General features: G+C 41.0%; 3 protein-coding genes across 3 annotated transcripts; 2 read left to right on the plus strand and 1 right to left on the minus strand.

Moving 5' to 3' along the window:
* The first annotated feature begins 181 nt into the window (after positions 1–181).
* Positions 182–4,344, plus strand: LOC110949963 (betaine--homocysteine S-methyltransferase 1-like). Its single transcript, XM_022192311.2, is given in 9 exon segments — positions 182–336; positions 1,586–1,718; positions 1,876–1,988; positions 2,181–2,343; positions 2,346–2,371; positions 2,538–2,685; positions 3,120–3,302; positions 3,512–3,740; positions 3,863–4,344. Coding segments are annotated over 9 exon segments (1,191 nt in total). The 5' UTR covers positions 182–318; the 3' UTR covers positions 4,041–4,344.
* A 2,039-nt stretch (positions 4,345–6,383) lies between these two features.
* On the plus strand, positions 6,384–9,948 carry mrps36 (mitochondrial ribosomal protein S36). The gene is made up of 5 exons (XM_022192309.2): positions 6,384–6,713; positions 6,995–7,091; positions 8,180–8,243; positions 8,459–8,664; positions 9,058–9,948. Exons 2-5 carry the CDS (start codon positions 7,038–7,040, stop codon positions 9,073–9,075), a joined length of 342 nt encoding a protein of 113 aa, XP_022048001.1. The 5' UTR covers positions 6,384–6,713; positions 6,995–7,037; the 3' UTR covers positions 9,076–9,948.
* Positions 9,949–10,054: 106 nt separating this feature from the next.
* Positions 10,055–15,563, minus strand: pdxp (pyridoxal (pyridoxine, vitamin B6) phosphatase). The gene is made up of 2 exons (XM_022192308.2): positions 14,749–15,563; positions 10,055–11,101 (listed from the first exon to the last, which is right to left on the minus strand). Exons 1-2 carry the CDS (start codon positions 15,344–15,346, stop codon positions 10,755–10,757), a joined length of 945 nt encoding a protein of 314 aa, XP_022048000.1. The 5' UTR covers positions 15,347–15,563; the 3' UTR covers positions 10,055–10,754.
* Positions 15,564–15,860: the final 297 nt, after the last annotated feature.

A 15,860-nucleotide genomic window follows, 5' to 3' on the forward strand; every position in this document is an offset into this window, starting at 1 on the left:
AATGAGTGCTTCAGGACTTCTAAACCGATGATTTTAGATTCTGATCATGTCACACATTTGACATGTGCATCTGACAAACAAGGAAGCCTAATTAATCCGGACCAAACTAGTAGCGGGCACTCACAATACTCTCATTTAGTTTGAGAGGGGAGGGAAGGAGTAAACATTGGGTTATGTAACCTGCCTCTTGCCAATCAGAGCAGCTCCTACTCAGACCCCTCCCCTTCTTCAGACAGATTTATTGCAGCTCTCTGCCTCAGCAGGTCGCTTCACTCTCTCAAAGTCTGAGCAGTCAGGGGTCCACTCAGCAGCAGGATTATGGCACCAGGAAAGAAGGTATGTGTGTACTTTAAGTCCAAATTTGGGGTTCACTGTCAGGGGATTCCTGCAGAATATTCATACAGGATATTAAAGCTGGTAGTTTTGTGAAATAACAATAGCAATTATATGTATGGCTCCAAAATTTCAAGGCAAATCATGTAAATAAACAAATTATTAGCAATTTAAATTGGAATGCACAAATGACTAAGAATATTTGACCTTTTATAGATATATTCGTTGGATATTCCTGCTCCCATTCCAGTGTATAGGAGGTGAATGGTTGTGGGGGTTGGGGAACATTCTACATATTTAGGGTTGGGTTTTTGTGTGGTGTTTTTTGGGGAGAGGGTTATACTCTTCCTAATGCACCTTTTTCACACATGGAGTATCAGGTTACATTTTTCTGGTAAATGAAACTTCAAACTGTTGCTGCAGACCTTAGACCTCAAAAGTATTTACTCTTCAAATTTGTTGCATTATAGTAGAAGGATTAATGAAAAAATATTAACTTGACTAAAATATACTAAAATTTTCTTTTTGACCTTTTATCTGCAGATTTGCCGTATTTCGGCATTTAGTTTCCCCTTATTTAATAATAAAACTACTTTGAATTACAGTTTTTATAACTGTAGAATTTGTAGGAATTGCCAAGCAGTTACAGTAGGCCTTTTCATAAGGAACAAACTTTGCTGTCAAAACTAACTCTCAGCGTTATCTAACAGGAGAAGGACCCACCAAAAAGAGCTCGTATTAAATGAATGGACGCATAAACAATTCCAGCTATCTACTCCCACCACCATGGATCAATGCTTCATACAGAGGTTAATTTAGTGAGTAGTTGCACAGTTCATGAATGAAATTGGATACAAATGATATTTTTCAGACACAGAGTCTAAAGTGTAGCAAATATAAAGACTGAGGCAACATAAAAGGTCAAAAAAGTCAGAATTTTACTCAATATTCAAGCATGTTGGAATGAAAAGCTGCAGGTATTGCAGCTGTTACAAGCAGTGCAGCTGTTCTCACACATGCTGCTTTCTGGATGACTCATGGCGACTGTGAGAAAGGGAGCATGTGGCACTGGAATTGGGAAACCACTATGCTTCAAGTGCAACGAACTTATCAGCTGGTGTCATCTAAATATTCTTGAAATAAGAACCTGCAGATTCTTTGGCTTCCGTGATTCAACAGTAGTATCTGCAGTTGTGTTGATCTCATCATACTCAGACTATTTTATTTTAAATTCACACTGATCTTATCACAGGGAATCTTGGAGCGTCTCAGCGCTGGGGAGGTGGTGATTGGCGATGGAGGCTTTGTGTTTGCCCTGGAGAAGAGAGGCTACGTGAAGGCCGGTCCCTGGACCCCCGAGGCTGCTGCAGAGTACCCCGAAGCAGGTGAGAACCAGCAGTTTTACCAACTTTATTTTTCTATTTTAACTAAACATCTTTATTGTTCTCTGCAGGAATACTCTGCAAATACATTGCATCAGGTGTCACAGTTTAGTGGATGTGGTAGTGTGTTTGGTTTATGATGAAATCTCTTGATTTTCAGTGCGACAGCTGCACCGGGAGTTCCTGAGGGCTGGAGCCAACGTTATGCAGACCTTCACCTTCTACGCCAGTGATGACAAACTGGAGAACAGAGGCAACAAGCTCACCTTCACTGTAAGTTAACTGGGACATCACACCACTTTCAAAGAATAAGAACATCCTGGTGCTGGCTGCTGAGAAAAAATGTGACATGTCCAGTGAAAAAAAGCAGCTTAAATTACCACAATTAAACACAAATCAAGCAATGTGTTATTTAAATGCGACTTTTACATTTATTATTCACCATAAATTGTCTTCACTCTGCAGGGAGCTCAGATCAACGAGGCCGCCTGTGATTTGGCCCGTCAGGTTGCCAACGAGAGCGACGCCATGGTTGCCGGTGGAGTTTGTCAGACTCCATCCTACCTGAGCTGCAAGAGTGAAACAGATGTTAAAGCCATCTTCAAGAAACAGCTGGATGTGTTCGTGAAGAAAATGTGGACTTCCTGATTGCTGAGGTAGAGTTTGAAAAAGAAAACACCAATTACCCATGTGGGGAAATGGGTATATTTCTTATTTTTTAACATTTTCCAGAAGATGCTCTTAAGTGTAAGATTACCTCTGTTTCAGTTTTCTTTATTTCTCACACGTTGAAACGATTGTGCTTTTGTCTCTGCCTTGCAGTACTTTGAGCACGTTGAAGAAGCCGTCTGGGCTGTGGAGGTGCTGAAGGAGACAGGGAAGCCTGTGGCTGCTTGTCTGTGCATCGGACCAGAGGGAGACATGCACGGTGTTTCCCCTGGAGAGTGCGCCGTCAGGCTGGTCAAAGCCGGTGAGTACAGTGTTCTTTAATATAAATCAAATTAATCAGGAGCATAAAATGCAAACAAAAATAGATCTTTCTGAATAACATTTAGAATTACAGGTTTTCTGTGCTGGAAGTTAAATGTAATATTTTTACCTTATATGACCTAGGCAGTGTTTAATAAGGAGATAATGGCAAATCCAACTGGTAAACATGAGATGTTTTACATTTACTGGCATTTTTAAGTTTTAGCTGGGATCTACTTACAGATCAAAAGTGTTTTCAGTCGCTGTTCTGTTCAGATACTAAAATCTAAGCATGTACCATTTAGAAAAATATGGAAAATGTGAAATTTAAAGACCATGCAACCACAACTGTAAACCACAGTGTGTGTCACTTAATTGTGTCATTTCTCACTTATCTGTAGCAGTCAGCTTAAACCACTGCATGTGCTCCTGTAGGTGCCCAGATCGTGGGAGTCAACTGCCACTTTGACCCCATGACCTGCGTGAAGGCTGTCAAGATGATGAAGGAGGGAGTGGAGAAGGCCGGGCTGAAGGCTCACTACATGGTCCAGCCCCTGGCATACCACACTCCTGACTGCAACTGTCAGGGATTCATCGATCTGCCAGAATTCCCCTTCGGTAAAAACACGCTGCGTTGCACTTAAATTATGCCATTTGACTGCCATGTGTGAAATTACACACGTATATATAAATAGGTGCTTTCCTTGGGTGCATGCACAAACACCCTCTGCTGGTGCACCACTTTGTTTCGCCCATGCAACATAGAAATGCACATTTTCACCACAAACAACCAGCCTGCAATTAGATAAAACGGAACTTTCTGACAGGTCTGGAGCCCAGGATTCTGACCCGATGGGACATGCACAAGTACGCCAGAGAGGCCTACAATGTTGGCATCCGCTATATTGGCGGCTGCTGTGGCTTTGAGCCTTATCACATCAGGGCTGTGGCCGAGGAGCTGGCTGCTGAGAGAGGCATCATGCCTGCTGGATCTGAGAAACATGGAATGTGGGGTGCTGGTCTGGAGATGCACACCAAGCCTTGGGTCAGAGCTAGGTCAGAAGCAACTATTAATGTGTTAAAATGTCCCAGAATACCAAAAACATGCACTTATTCTCAGTCTAGTTTAAGATATTGATGCTTCAATCCTAACTAGAATTATTATATTTCCCTTTTAGGGCCCGTCGTGACTACTGGGAGAACCTGAAGCCAGCCTCTGGTCGTCCCCTGTGTCCTTCCCTGGCCACCCCCGACAGCTGGGGTGTTACCAAGGGCCATGCTGATCTCATGCAGCAGAAAGAGGCCACTTCTAAGGACCAACTCAAACAGCTGTTTGACAGGTCAAAGAGCCATTGAGTCAGTCTTTCTCCTTCAGACCTGGCAGCAGACATGAGTCGAACAGCTGTGCTGCGGAGCTCCTGATGCTCAGCGGTGTACATTATCTGCATACGGTGCTGCAACTAAGAAACACCACGTCACGAGGAAAAATCCTAACATGAGACCTGCACTGTTCTTCTGTACATCTGCTGATTGTAAAACTGAGGCCACAGTGTCTCAAGTTAGGAGTCGGCACATGTTAAGATCGGGACCTTCTTTGCTTTTCATGAGCCTGGACCAGTTTGTTTAATAAAACAAGACCTAATAAAATATAAATTGGTTACATGACTGTTGAGGTGTGGTTTCATTATATGGATGGGATGATGGAGACTGTGTGCTGGGCATTTTCTGTTCCTACTTTACTGGTTTCCTATTATTACACAAACAAAATCACTGCTAAAAGGAACATTAATGCAAATGTACTGCAATGTAGACTCACACATGTTGACACATAAAGCATCAATATAATGACAGATAACATTATATATTCACACCTATTTTAGTGGCGCTGCATGGCAGTAGTGACAATAATTTTCATTATTTGCAGCGTACGACATGGAAAAAGTAGAAGACACTAAAATATCAGAATAATCAAAGGTCTGTTATTCACCAGAGCCATAAACTATGTAATAAACTCTGCCCAGTATAGTTTCAGAACACCTCATAAAAGTTTGGAAATCCCCTCAATGTGGTTCAAGTGGACGTGGACTGTATTATTTATGAATTCAGAATTACACTTGAGTAAAGATAGTTGTAAAACATTATAAGGCTTTCGAGGACCATGCAATGAAGGAATTCAATAATGGTGTTGCTCTCATGAGGCCCATTTGCTCAACCACATTTACAAAGAGCCTTCTGGAAAAGATGACTGGACTGTGCTCATTTTGTAATGTTAATAATGTAAACCTTCCTCTACATTATCAACTGTTCAAAGGTTTAATATATTATAGGGCACCAGTTTTCTCAGTCAGTGACCTCGGACTCTAATCAGAAGCAGGTTTGTGTTGTAAATCAGAGGTGTTAGGGTTTAGAAGATATTTGCATTTCTAATCAATGGAGGTTTAATGAAAGATACTATAAGATCACATTGTAGGATTATTAGGAAATAATATATTGGACTGTGATGGGGAGTCTCTTGCAAGCCCCAGGCAACACAAAAGGAGAACATTTCTAGACTTTGCCCTCTCTCAGAACAGCACTAAAATCCTTATTCTTACCTTTGTCACTGCCGTGTTATTATCTGGTATTTCCAATAAACCTCTTCACTGGCTCCAAATCATTCAAAACTCTACTGGCTCCCCGTTTGGGAACAGTTACGTTACAAGGTTTTACTGTTCACTTTCAAAATCCCCCATATCCTTGTTCCCCTGTCAGACCTCCTCAATCCCAAGGGGATTCCCAACACCCTTCCTGAGCTTTAAGATCTTCATCAGCTGTTCTGCTGTCAGTCCCAAGTGGTAGACTCAACACCATGTGTGCCAGAGCTTTCAGCAGATCTGCATTATGACTTTGGAACCCAATACTGGTACACGTGTCAGCTGGACTTCAACTCATAAATCAAAACACATTTGTGTAAGACTGCATTTGTACAAAGTCAATATGCAGAATTGGCATAAGAAAGTGTGGGAGACTTATCTGACACATGAATCATACAAGACAACCTAAATTTTTCTGCTTATTCTCTAAATCATATTTAGCTGCATGCCATAATAATACAAACCAAACATATAGAATGTTTTTTCTAATATCAAATACCTAATTACAAAAATGTTCTTCTTGTTGAATTTTCATAACTGACTGTGCAGGTATTACAGATTATACCAGAAAAAACAAAACAAAAAAAATGTATATACAGTAACATATCAAGCAAAATTTTTACAAATATCTTTAGAAATGTTTGTATATTCTTTTAAATCAGATAAATCAGAGACAGATAAGCAAACATTGCTGTAAAAAAATTGATAATTTGTAATGAAATTACGTTATTATAATCCAGTATTCATATTCCCTTCTTTTTCTACCACTACCACTACCACTACTACTAATAATAATAATATTAATATTAATAATAATAATAATAATAATAATAATAATAATAATAATAATAATAATAATAATCTGTGCTTAATTTGACTTGCTTTAAGTTATGCTTCTTATTCGGCCTACTGTACAGTGAATTGAGAAGTTATAAGTTTAGCATGACATATCTTTAAGGCTCATTTTGATTTTCTGCTGGTGTCACATCTTCGTGTGGAGAAGATCTCTGCTGCGTCTCTCGCACATGATTGGTCGAGCGTTGACCACGTGATGCGGTAATCCGTTTTTTTTTTCCAAGGCGGAGTGAAATTAAAGATAGGTATGATATCTGTCTTTGCCTAGCATACTGGCCTTGTATGGCTATTTTCTATCCATACACAGACATTTTTCTTACCCTTGAAATTCTGCATGAGAAATAAAACCCTGCGGTGGCTTGTCGGAACTCGTCTGGTTTTGCTTTATTGTGGATTAAGATATTTTAGTGGCCTATTGTCCTGTTTTTGTAAGAGAAGGCTAACTCAAGGTTGCAGTATGGCCTGAAAATTTGACCTAGCGGTACAAGACATCTGTCGGCTGCTTGCTATTACCGCCAGAGAAGTAAAGACATAGCTAAAGGTAAGGTAGAGCTAATTTCAGCCATGAGGTGTAAGTTAAATGGTTAATTTTTGGTTTCTACTCCAGGTACAAGTGTTGCTCATTTTAAAAGTAGTGCTAAATTAGGCTAAACACTCGTCTTGTGCCATTTTTTTTATTATAATTAACTTAATTCATCTGTCGCCTGCCCCTGCATCTGCACCATTACAATATACCGCATTCCCTGAACCCCTCTATGTTTATGCTATAGCTTGTTATAGTTTGTAATAACAGCGGCGCCATCTTGTGGTTTGTTTCCGCAGCTACAAGCGGCTTTTTATACCGGAAGGAAATCCTGAGGTCGTCATGGGGAGCAAAGTCAGCTCCAAAATGGCAGCTCCCACCGCCCGAGTTATTCAGGTAACATCCCGCCTCAAATCTTACTTTCTCCAGAGATTTGTTTTTTTTGTGCTCGAATGAAGGTTGTAAAGTAAAATGCCATCATCATTTAGTTTTAAATGTTTTCAGTGAGGCCTTTTTGGTTGACTGATAACCGCCGTACCCTTGTTAATGTCCTTGTTTAACCGTAAAACACACAGATCTGGATTCAAGTAGTTGACAGCAGCAGCTTTTCACTCACGAAATGAATATTAATCTTAATTTAGATTACAGCTCTTTGGCAGTCCCCACTGTGACGGCTTATGGCAGAAGTTAGCTCTGCTCAGGACGTTAATAACGTCGTCCTGAGCTGAAAATTTCCCTAAAAATAGCTGCAGGCAGAAAATACATAGCTGACAGTTGCTTGTTCAGTCACTATTTAACCATTTTGTCATATTTTCTCATGTGTTTTATCTGAAAGCCTTGTGTCTTTGTATCCCAGTAGCAAACGTGTAGACAACTATGGCTACAGTGACTGTTTTCATCATCAATTGATCGTTTGATTACTGTTCTACAGCTCATGAATTGATTGATGTCTAACGTCAGAAAATAGCCTAAAATTGATTGTTTTGTCCAAACAAATATCCACAAAAAACGGATGTTGTATTTGCAATGACTAAAGTTAGTTTTAATATAGGAAATGCTCACATTAAAGAATATGGAACCAGAGATTTGATGACATTTAACACTAAATGGATGACAAAAAATGTCTTCTCTAGTTTTGTCCTGATCAGCTAACGAACTGATTCACTAATTATGTCAATATAGATCAGAATGGTAGTACTTTTTCGCTACACTTGATGCATCTGTGGTTACAGTATGAATCAATGAACCTCATAATTGTCATGATTAATGAACCACAGCAACATTACAAATGAAAAGTGACCGCATCTTAATTTAACAACTGTATTTGTTTAAAGCTATCTGCTGTTGAGACACTGTGGCAGCCGTTAAAACAGAGATTACAAGTATAGTTTCAGGCTAGATACAATCTGAAGGATAAGAAAATACTGTAAATTTATTATCACATTGAAGAACTGATCCTTTCATGTCTGATTTTGTTTTTACAGGCTGTACGGCCTCGTGCACCTCTGATAAAGTTCCCCAACAGACAAGGCGTCCCAAAGCCTAATGGTGAGTCTGTTGTTGTTGTTTGTTTTTTTTCAAGTCACTACAAGTCAAATAGTGTAACATAGCAGATTTTATTTGTAGTAGTTTTTGTTTGTGTCAAACTGGCTATGTGTGTTAATTCAGGTTTGTATATTTAGGGTAAAACATCTTTTACAATGTTATACCCAGTGATGATTTCATGATCTCCCTACATTGCTGTGTTTTCTTCCCTCTCGTAGCCCAAGAGGCATTGAAAACATTAGCAGTCCTTCCACAACACAACGCTCCTGGCTCCTCTCCAGCTGCAGCGCCGTCTCTGATATCACGACCTCATGTCCCTTTGACTCCGATCCCTGGCACACCAGACACCCTGGCCTCTATTCAGCTACTTCCTGCCAGGTACCGCAGGAGACCGTTGTCGGCAGATGAAATGGACTACATCCAGGTGAGGGGCAGAACTGTCTGTACACATTAAAAAGATAACACGTCCAGCCATCACGATTTCCTGGAATCGGTTAGAATATAACCTTTGTCCCTGACCTAATTTCAACTTGTATGCATGCAGTTAGCTTTAAAACGATAAAACTCTCTGCTTTGATGTACTGTAGGTTTAGATAATGTGATGTTTCAGTGTGCTCTAAAACTTAGATTTAGTATCTCTGATTGGTAATTTGGGAAGATTTATAACTGCAATCCGTCCTCAACTTATGAACCGTTCATAACGAGTTGCAAAAAATTTTTAAATCTAAACTGAAGGTGACCTATTTACAATGTGTGTTCATTATTTATAAATATGATTATTTACAGAATTGCGCTCTGTTGTCTTTCTTCTCCACAGCGTGGTGGACCAGAGTGACATGAAGCGACTCGATCACTGCAACCAAAGTCCTTATCTGTTGGAGATCAGTATGTGTCTTTCAACCTGTTCCTCAGCACAAGAGAACCCAATGCCATGAGACATGTAGAATAAAGCTGAACGTGAATCCTGTTTAAATGTACATATGTTTATTTTTAGATGTTAATTGTATTTTAAGCTAATACTATGGGACATCTTCATTGTTATACGCACAGCAAAGCCAGAACAGGAGCTTCTCAGTTTGCTTTTATTTACTGTACTGACATTTCACATATTCCTGACAACTTTTTCTTGTTTTGGATAAATCTTGATATTTTACCAGCTTAGCTCACCATTTTTCAGATTTGTAGTTAGTTTAGAGCTCGACCTGCAACATAGGGCTGAACGACTTGGGGAAAATTATTGAATTGCAATTTATTTGTACCACTTCTTAGGGTCAAGCTTCATCTCCATATTCACTGTGTAATAGATTAAAATCGGCACGGAGCATTACCACACGAGACACCATAAAAAGCACGACTGTCACACGAGGAGGACAGTATTAATTTGTAAAATCATTGACAGTTTAAACCTCGAGTTGGACGTGCTGCATAACTTCTATCCTAAATTGCAGCCTTTGCAATCCACTAATTGCATTGTTTGGAAGTGTAACTTGGATTTGGAGGTAATTATTCAGCCCTACTGCACTATCAACATACTCATATCCAAACAGGAAGTTCTGGTAAATACATGAAAATCCTTTGCTTTTCATTTCTTTCACTGCAGTTAAAACACACTGTAGAGATGACGGATATCAAGTTACAACAGTACTGCATGGAATGGTGTTCATCTGAACCACTGGATTGAAGTGATTAAAAGATTATTGTATATTGATTGTGGTGTTCCTATCATGTTTGATGTTAATATGCAGAGCCAAATCAAGCAGAAGATGAGGTCAATTGTACTAACAGGCCATTGTGTCTTCCACAGATGGACAAAATTGAGGAGTATTTTCAGGTATTTATTGTAGGTACCGTTGCTGGCATGCTCGATATGCTAAACATTAACAACATTGAAATTTCACAACAGTGCAGTATGACCAGCCACCATTAATGTGTCACTAGTTTTCTAACTATGCGCTTCAGTAAGCTGTTTATTACTCAGATGAATACTGGCACAAGTAGCACAGACATGACAGAAAGGCCGAAGGTAAATATATACACTTAACCTGTCTGACTGGCAGATTGTCAGCTTCGTCTCCATCGTATCTGAGAAAAGCTCACACTGTCCGAGGCTCCGTTTTCTCCTCTTGCTCCTAAACGCAAGAATCCAGGACAATTCATGGCTTTACAAAAATACCTCTGGATGTTGAAAACCCAGTATCAAACACGATCTATGAACGTCATGGACAAGAAAGTGCAGTATATTCATCTATCAATAGAAACACACCAACAAGGAACCGTCAAGTCACAAATGAGCACGACACTAGAAGAAACACTGAGGTATGCACTGGATTACTCTGATTAGTTCAGTGAAGAATTTCTGTCTGACACGCGTCTTGGTCACAACATAAACAGCGCCTTGTTATTCAGGAGCATTTGTTAATAGTGGCCTTTTTATTCTTTATTTTTTTTGGCTCAACATTGCACTTGATGTAGTAGAAGCAATCGGTGCTCCGTACAGGAGGCGGAAAGGACTTGTCAATTGCTCTGTTCTTCCAGTTCTTCAAAAGCGGGTAAGAAATCAGCGATGGTGTCCACCACGTAGTCGGGCACCAAGCTGTGGTTGGTGCTCAGGTCACTATTCCTGTACTCCTGCGCCTCCTCGATCTGGGAGACGCCGGTGAGGGTGAGCATGGTGTCCAGGCCGCAGTTGGACCCGAACAGCATGTCGACCTCCAGGCGGTCCCCGACCATCAGGCACTGGGCGGGATCCACCCCCCGGAACTGGCTGGAGATGCACTCGAACATGAAGCGGCTGGGTTTGCCGATCACAGTGGCCTTGCGACCTGAAGCCACCTCCAGGGCTGCGGTGAGGGACCCAGAACCTGCCGCCAGGGGAAGATATGAGACTGCAGTGAATCTGAAGAGGCTCCGTCACCTTCAACCACCCGCTGTTTGGCTGCAAGTGAGGTACGTTGTGTCGCATGTACACAAACGCTCAGTCAGTCACAAAGCAAAGGTAAATGTAATGATTGTAAGCCTGCTACTATCTACATATATGATACAGATTTCTAAATGCAGTATTATTTTCCACTCATTTTAGATGATTTCATTGCAACTTGAAAATTTCTTGAAACTCAAGTTAGCGGACTTAATCCGCAAATCGGGCAACTTCTCTACAACCTCACCCTTCCTGAGGCCCTAAAAGAGTCCAGTTCGATTTGTGCCAACTGATTCATGCTTGTGTGATTTGCTTGCCAGTTTAGAACGTGAAAATCAACTAGCAAGTTCTTGAAACTCAAGTTGCATCACTTAAAGGGCAAATCTGACAGCGTCTCTACAACCTCACCCTTCCTGAGGCCCTAAAAGAGTCTGGTTCATTTTGTGTCAAATGGCTAAAGGTTATTTCATTCAGTGTCCATTTGTAACAGCACTATACATTCCTACAGCGAAGGCTATTCAGGCAGGTCAGGCATTACTAGTTCATCTTTGTAATATTATAGGAGAAATGAGGGGAACAAGAGCAGTATATGCAGAAAAGGCTACAAGCTGACGTGAAGCAGAGTTGTGATTAAATGGTGAGCGCTTTAAACCCTTCGCCCGCCAGGATATCCCTAATCTTCAAGCCCTGCAAAATAGTTTTACTGCTGTTAAATAATCGGTTCATGTTGCACTTATGTGATGCACATTCACTCCTAACTAAATCTGTATTTAATCAAATTAAGATCTATGTACAGGGTGTCCCAAACAATTTGACATCATTTTGCAGGCCAAAAATTTTGGCAATTCTTGTTGAAATAACCTCAAATTTTCACAGAATGTATAGAAACAGATCAAGATTTTACATTTACTGTTTTATTTTTGTTCTGTTTTCAGGTTGAGCCGTGCCGTTCAACTCCCAAACAGAAGTCATTTTGCGTCTTGGAATATGCTGATGTTGATGATGGTCTACCAGATCTTTTAGCCCTGCATAAGCAGCCTCCTCTTTAAATTTTTGGTACCAAGTCCAAATTTGTTTGCCAGTTGGTGAAGTTTTTCCAAATTTAGCATTGAAGGCACGCTGCACAGTTTTGGGTGACTGTGTGTGAGCATATTCCAAGACACAAAATGACTTCTCTTTGGGAGTGAACGGCACGGCTCAACCTGAAAACAGGACAAAAATAAAACAGTAATTATAAAATCTTGATCTGTTTCTAAACATTCTGTGTAAATTTGAGGTTATTTCAACAAGAATTGCCAAAATTATTGGCCTGCGAAATGATTTCAAATGTTTTGGGACACCCTGTCTGTGTGCAGAGGTATGCACTGTACACTGTGATGAAGCTTTCCTCTGTAGTCCGCCCTGTACATGGTGGGCCCCTTAAGGGTGGTGGATACATAACAAACCACATACACTGAGAAGAATGGGAATGAGCAGGGGCCTCTATGTGCAACACAGCAGTAATGCAGCTAAAATAGAATTCACTCGAAAGCTGAGACTGTTTTGTTGGTTTAGACTATTTTGTCGCCTCACAGCTAGGAAGTCCTGGGTCTGAATCTCTGCTGGGGTCTTTCTGTGTGGAGTTTGCATGTTCTCCAAGTGACTGTGAGGGTTTTCTCCAGGTGCTCCAGTTTCCTTCTACAGTCCAAAGACATACTTGGGTTAACTGGTAGTTTTAAATTGAGTGTAGGTGTGAATGTGAGTCTGGTTGTCTGTATCTCTGTGATGGACTGGCGACCTGTCCCAGGTGTTTCCCGTCTTTCCCCTGAAGTCAGCTGAGACAAAAGCTAAGACAAAGCGGCGTATAGCTAATAGATGATGAATGAATGGAGGTTCATGCTGGACATGAAGAGAAGCAGCAGCCTCTACAGACCCTGTAAGCTCCTCTACAAACACATATATAATACAAAATACTATAGTGGGATGTAAATATTAATATTATGGTAAAGGAAATTTGTCATTTAATTCAAACTGGCACAGATTTAAGTTTTTCTACAAATTGATAATCCACCAAGATGCAGCACAGCACAGAGCGCCACAGGAAATCATTGTCACTAGTCAGACTGGTCTCAATACAGGCAGTTAACTAATTTAGAACTTCTTGAGTTAATAAATGATGTGCAAGAACCATGTGTCTCTGTGCAATAGCACACTATCTATTACACTGTATACTTACATTTAAATTTCTTAGACAACACACATTTAACATTTTATGCTTTTTCTACTTATGTTTTTGGGACATATTTTCTACTCACACTTATGTATTTCTTGTACCATTTATATTTTTAAAGATTTTGAATGGGAGCAACTACAAGCAATTTCAATCATTATAATATTTTCTGATTCTGACATACTACAGCTTAAGAATGCAATATGCATCCATCCATCCTCTATACACCGCTTTATCCTCACTAGGGTTGCAGGGGGTGCTGGAGTCTATCCCAGCTGACTCGGGCGAAGGCAGGGGACACCCTGGACAGGTCGCCAGTCTGTCGCAGGGCTACATATACAGACAAACAATCACACTCACATTCACACCTACGGGCAATTTAGAATAACCAATTAACCTCAGCATATTTTTGGACTGTGGGAGGAAGCCGGAGTACCCGGAGAAAACCCACACATGCACAGGGAGAACATGCAAACTCCATGCAGAAAGATCCCAGGCCCACCCCAGGATTCCAACCGGGATCTTCTCGCTGCAAGGCGAAAGTGCTAACCACTACTCCACTGTGCAGCCCATGCAATATGCAATTGTATATAAAAAAAAATCTAATCAAAACCAATAAGAAACAGCCAACAGTCACCTCAAACTAAGTCTCTACTTTTTTTGGGGCCCCTGGATTTCTATCTAGTAGGGCAGGAGTGTCAAACATGTGGTACGCGGGCCAAAACCTGGCCCACCAGAGGGTCCAATCTGGCCTGTGGGATGACTTAGTAAAGTGTAAAAATTACAGAGAAGACATTAAATGCAGATTGTAAATATGTAAAACTATAAATTTTAAATAATTTCGAGACCTTCAGAAGTTGTTTTGATGTTAAATTAAAATACTAGATTGTTCATTGTTCTTTTGTGTTTTTATATTCTCATTTTTGTAATATTTTGTCTTGTTTTTGTTGTTTTTAGTCATTTTTGTCTGACTTCTTGTTTTAATTCATTCAATTCTATATTTTTTCAGTTCCAGATACCCAAGACTAAACGTCTTGTGCCTTTTTGTAGAAACACTGCGATCTGTAAGTTGTATTGTGTAAATGATGAACTGAGGCATAATGTTGTTGAAATTTAACTTATTTGTCTTAAGAAATTCCAGGTTGTTCATAATGTTTTGCAAAAAAGATAATTCCTTAAATGTGAACATTTTTGCACTAAAACAAAGGAAAATGTGGAGTTGTTATTTATCGGTTATTATTCTCTGATTTTACTGGTTACTTGAGATCAAATTGGGCTGAATGTGTCCTCTGCAGTAGGCCCATTGCTATATAATACAGATATTCTAATCTACAGGGAAATAAGCTTAAATTGAGTTAAACTGAGCACCATCAGCATCATACCTGGCAGTATCCTTCCTCCTGATAGCGGGTGCCAGGGGTCGTTGTCGGTGGCCAGGAACAGACAGTCCGGGTCCCGCAGGTAGCACGAAGCTTTGGCCAGTTTCAGAAAAGTCAGTTTGTCGTCGTGTCCCACCAGCACCGCCTTCACGTCCGGAGCCAGGGCGCAGTTGTAGATGGTGGCGTCCGGGTCGTCCGCCTCCTCCACGCAAGGGATGCCCGCCTCCAGCAGCTCTCTGCGCAGCCCATCACAGCCCATGACGAACACATGGCCGCGGACCTTGACCACGTCTCTCAGGTAGAGAGCCGAGCAGTAGGACGAGCTGAAGATCTGCTCCAACATCACGTCAGTAAAGCCCAGCCGGCAGAACTTGTGCACGTAATTCTCCCGCGGCCTGGTGCAGTTGTTGGTGACGAACACTACGTTTTTGCCCTGCCGGATCAGCGCGTTCACCACCTTCGCCGCGCCCGTGATCGCCTTCTCCCCGTGCCATATGACCCCGTCGCAATCGAAGAGGAAGAAGTCCTTCGCCTCCAGCAGACTCCGGATCTGCGGACCTCGAATTTTCTGGCAGCCTTTGAACCCAAAGGCGCCCGCCATCCCGGCTTTTTCCTCGGTTTCTTCCGTGTTTCACCTGCTAGTGGTCCCCCATGTCAGAGGCTGGTGCATAACGTGGATTAAGACGGCAGAAGAGGCGATATGACAACAAATCAATGTCAGGAAATCACATTGCAGAGTCCTTGCTGCGGTTACATACACGGACGCTGGGCTACATAAACATTAACGTCGGGACACGCCCCCTTTGCCAGGCTCCACCTATCAGACGGCAGCGCTTCAGCCAATCACAGTGCAGCCTGTCACCAGCGAACAGCCTCTTGAAAATAAATTGCGCCCTCATGGCTGCTGATGGACAATTTCTAGTATGACATTCGATTATTTTATTTTTTTAATCTTCGTGTCGTCCTGCTGGCCAAATTGGCCCGTTTTAAAGCTTGAAAATGTGGGTGAAAATATATATATATTCACTGTTAAACTTATGACGTCCACAATTCCAACATTTCTTTTGAAAATTTTGAACATTTTTCAATACAAAAAAATGTAAAAATAAATTCTT

The sequence above is a fragment of the Acanthochromis polyacanthus genome, chromosome 7 (assembly GCF_021347895.1).
Source record: "Acanthochromis polyacanthus isolate Apoly-LR-REF ecotype Palm Island chromosome 7, KAUST_Apoly_ChrSc, whole genome shotgun sequence".
NCBI classification, from domain to species: domain Eukaryota; kingdom Metazoa; phylum Chordata; class Actinopteri; family Pomacentridae; genus Acanthochromis; species Acanthochromis polyacanthus.

What these genes read in the sequence shown, in the direction of transcription:
- mrps36 (XM_022192309.2), top strand. Translation starts at nt 7,038, where the DNA reads ATGGGGAGCAAAGTCAGCTCCAAAATGGCAGCTCCCACCGCCCGAGTT. An exon ending in CCACCGCCCGAGTTATTCAG is followed by an intron (nt 7,092 to 8,179) that starts GTAACATCCCGC and finishes TTGTTTTTACAG; the next exon opens with GCTGTACGGCCTCGTGCACC. An exon ending in AGGCGTCCCAAAGCCTAATG is followed by an intron (nt 8,244 to 8,458) that starts GTGAGTCTGTTG and finishes TCCCTCTCGTAG; the next exon opens with CCCAAGAGGCATTGAAAACA.
- pdxp (XM_022192308.2), bottom strand. Translation starts at nt 15,346, where the DNA reads ATGGCGGGCGCCTTTGGGTTCAAAGGCTGCCAGAAAATTCGAGGTCCG. An exon ending in AGGAGGAAGGATACTGCCAG is followed by an intron (nt 11,102 to 14,748) that starts GTATGATGCTGA and finishes CCCTGGCGGCAG; the next exon opens with GTTCTGGGTCCCTCACCGCA.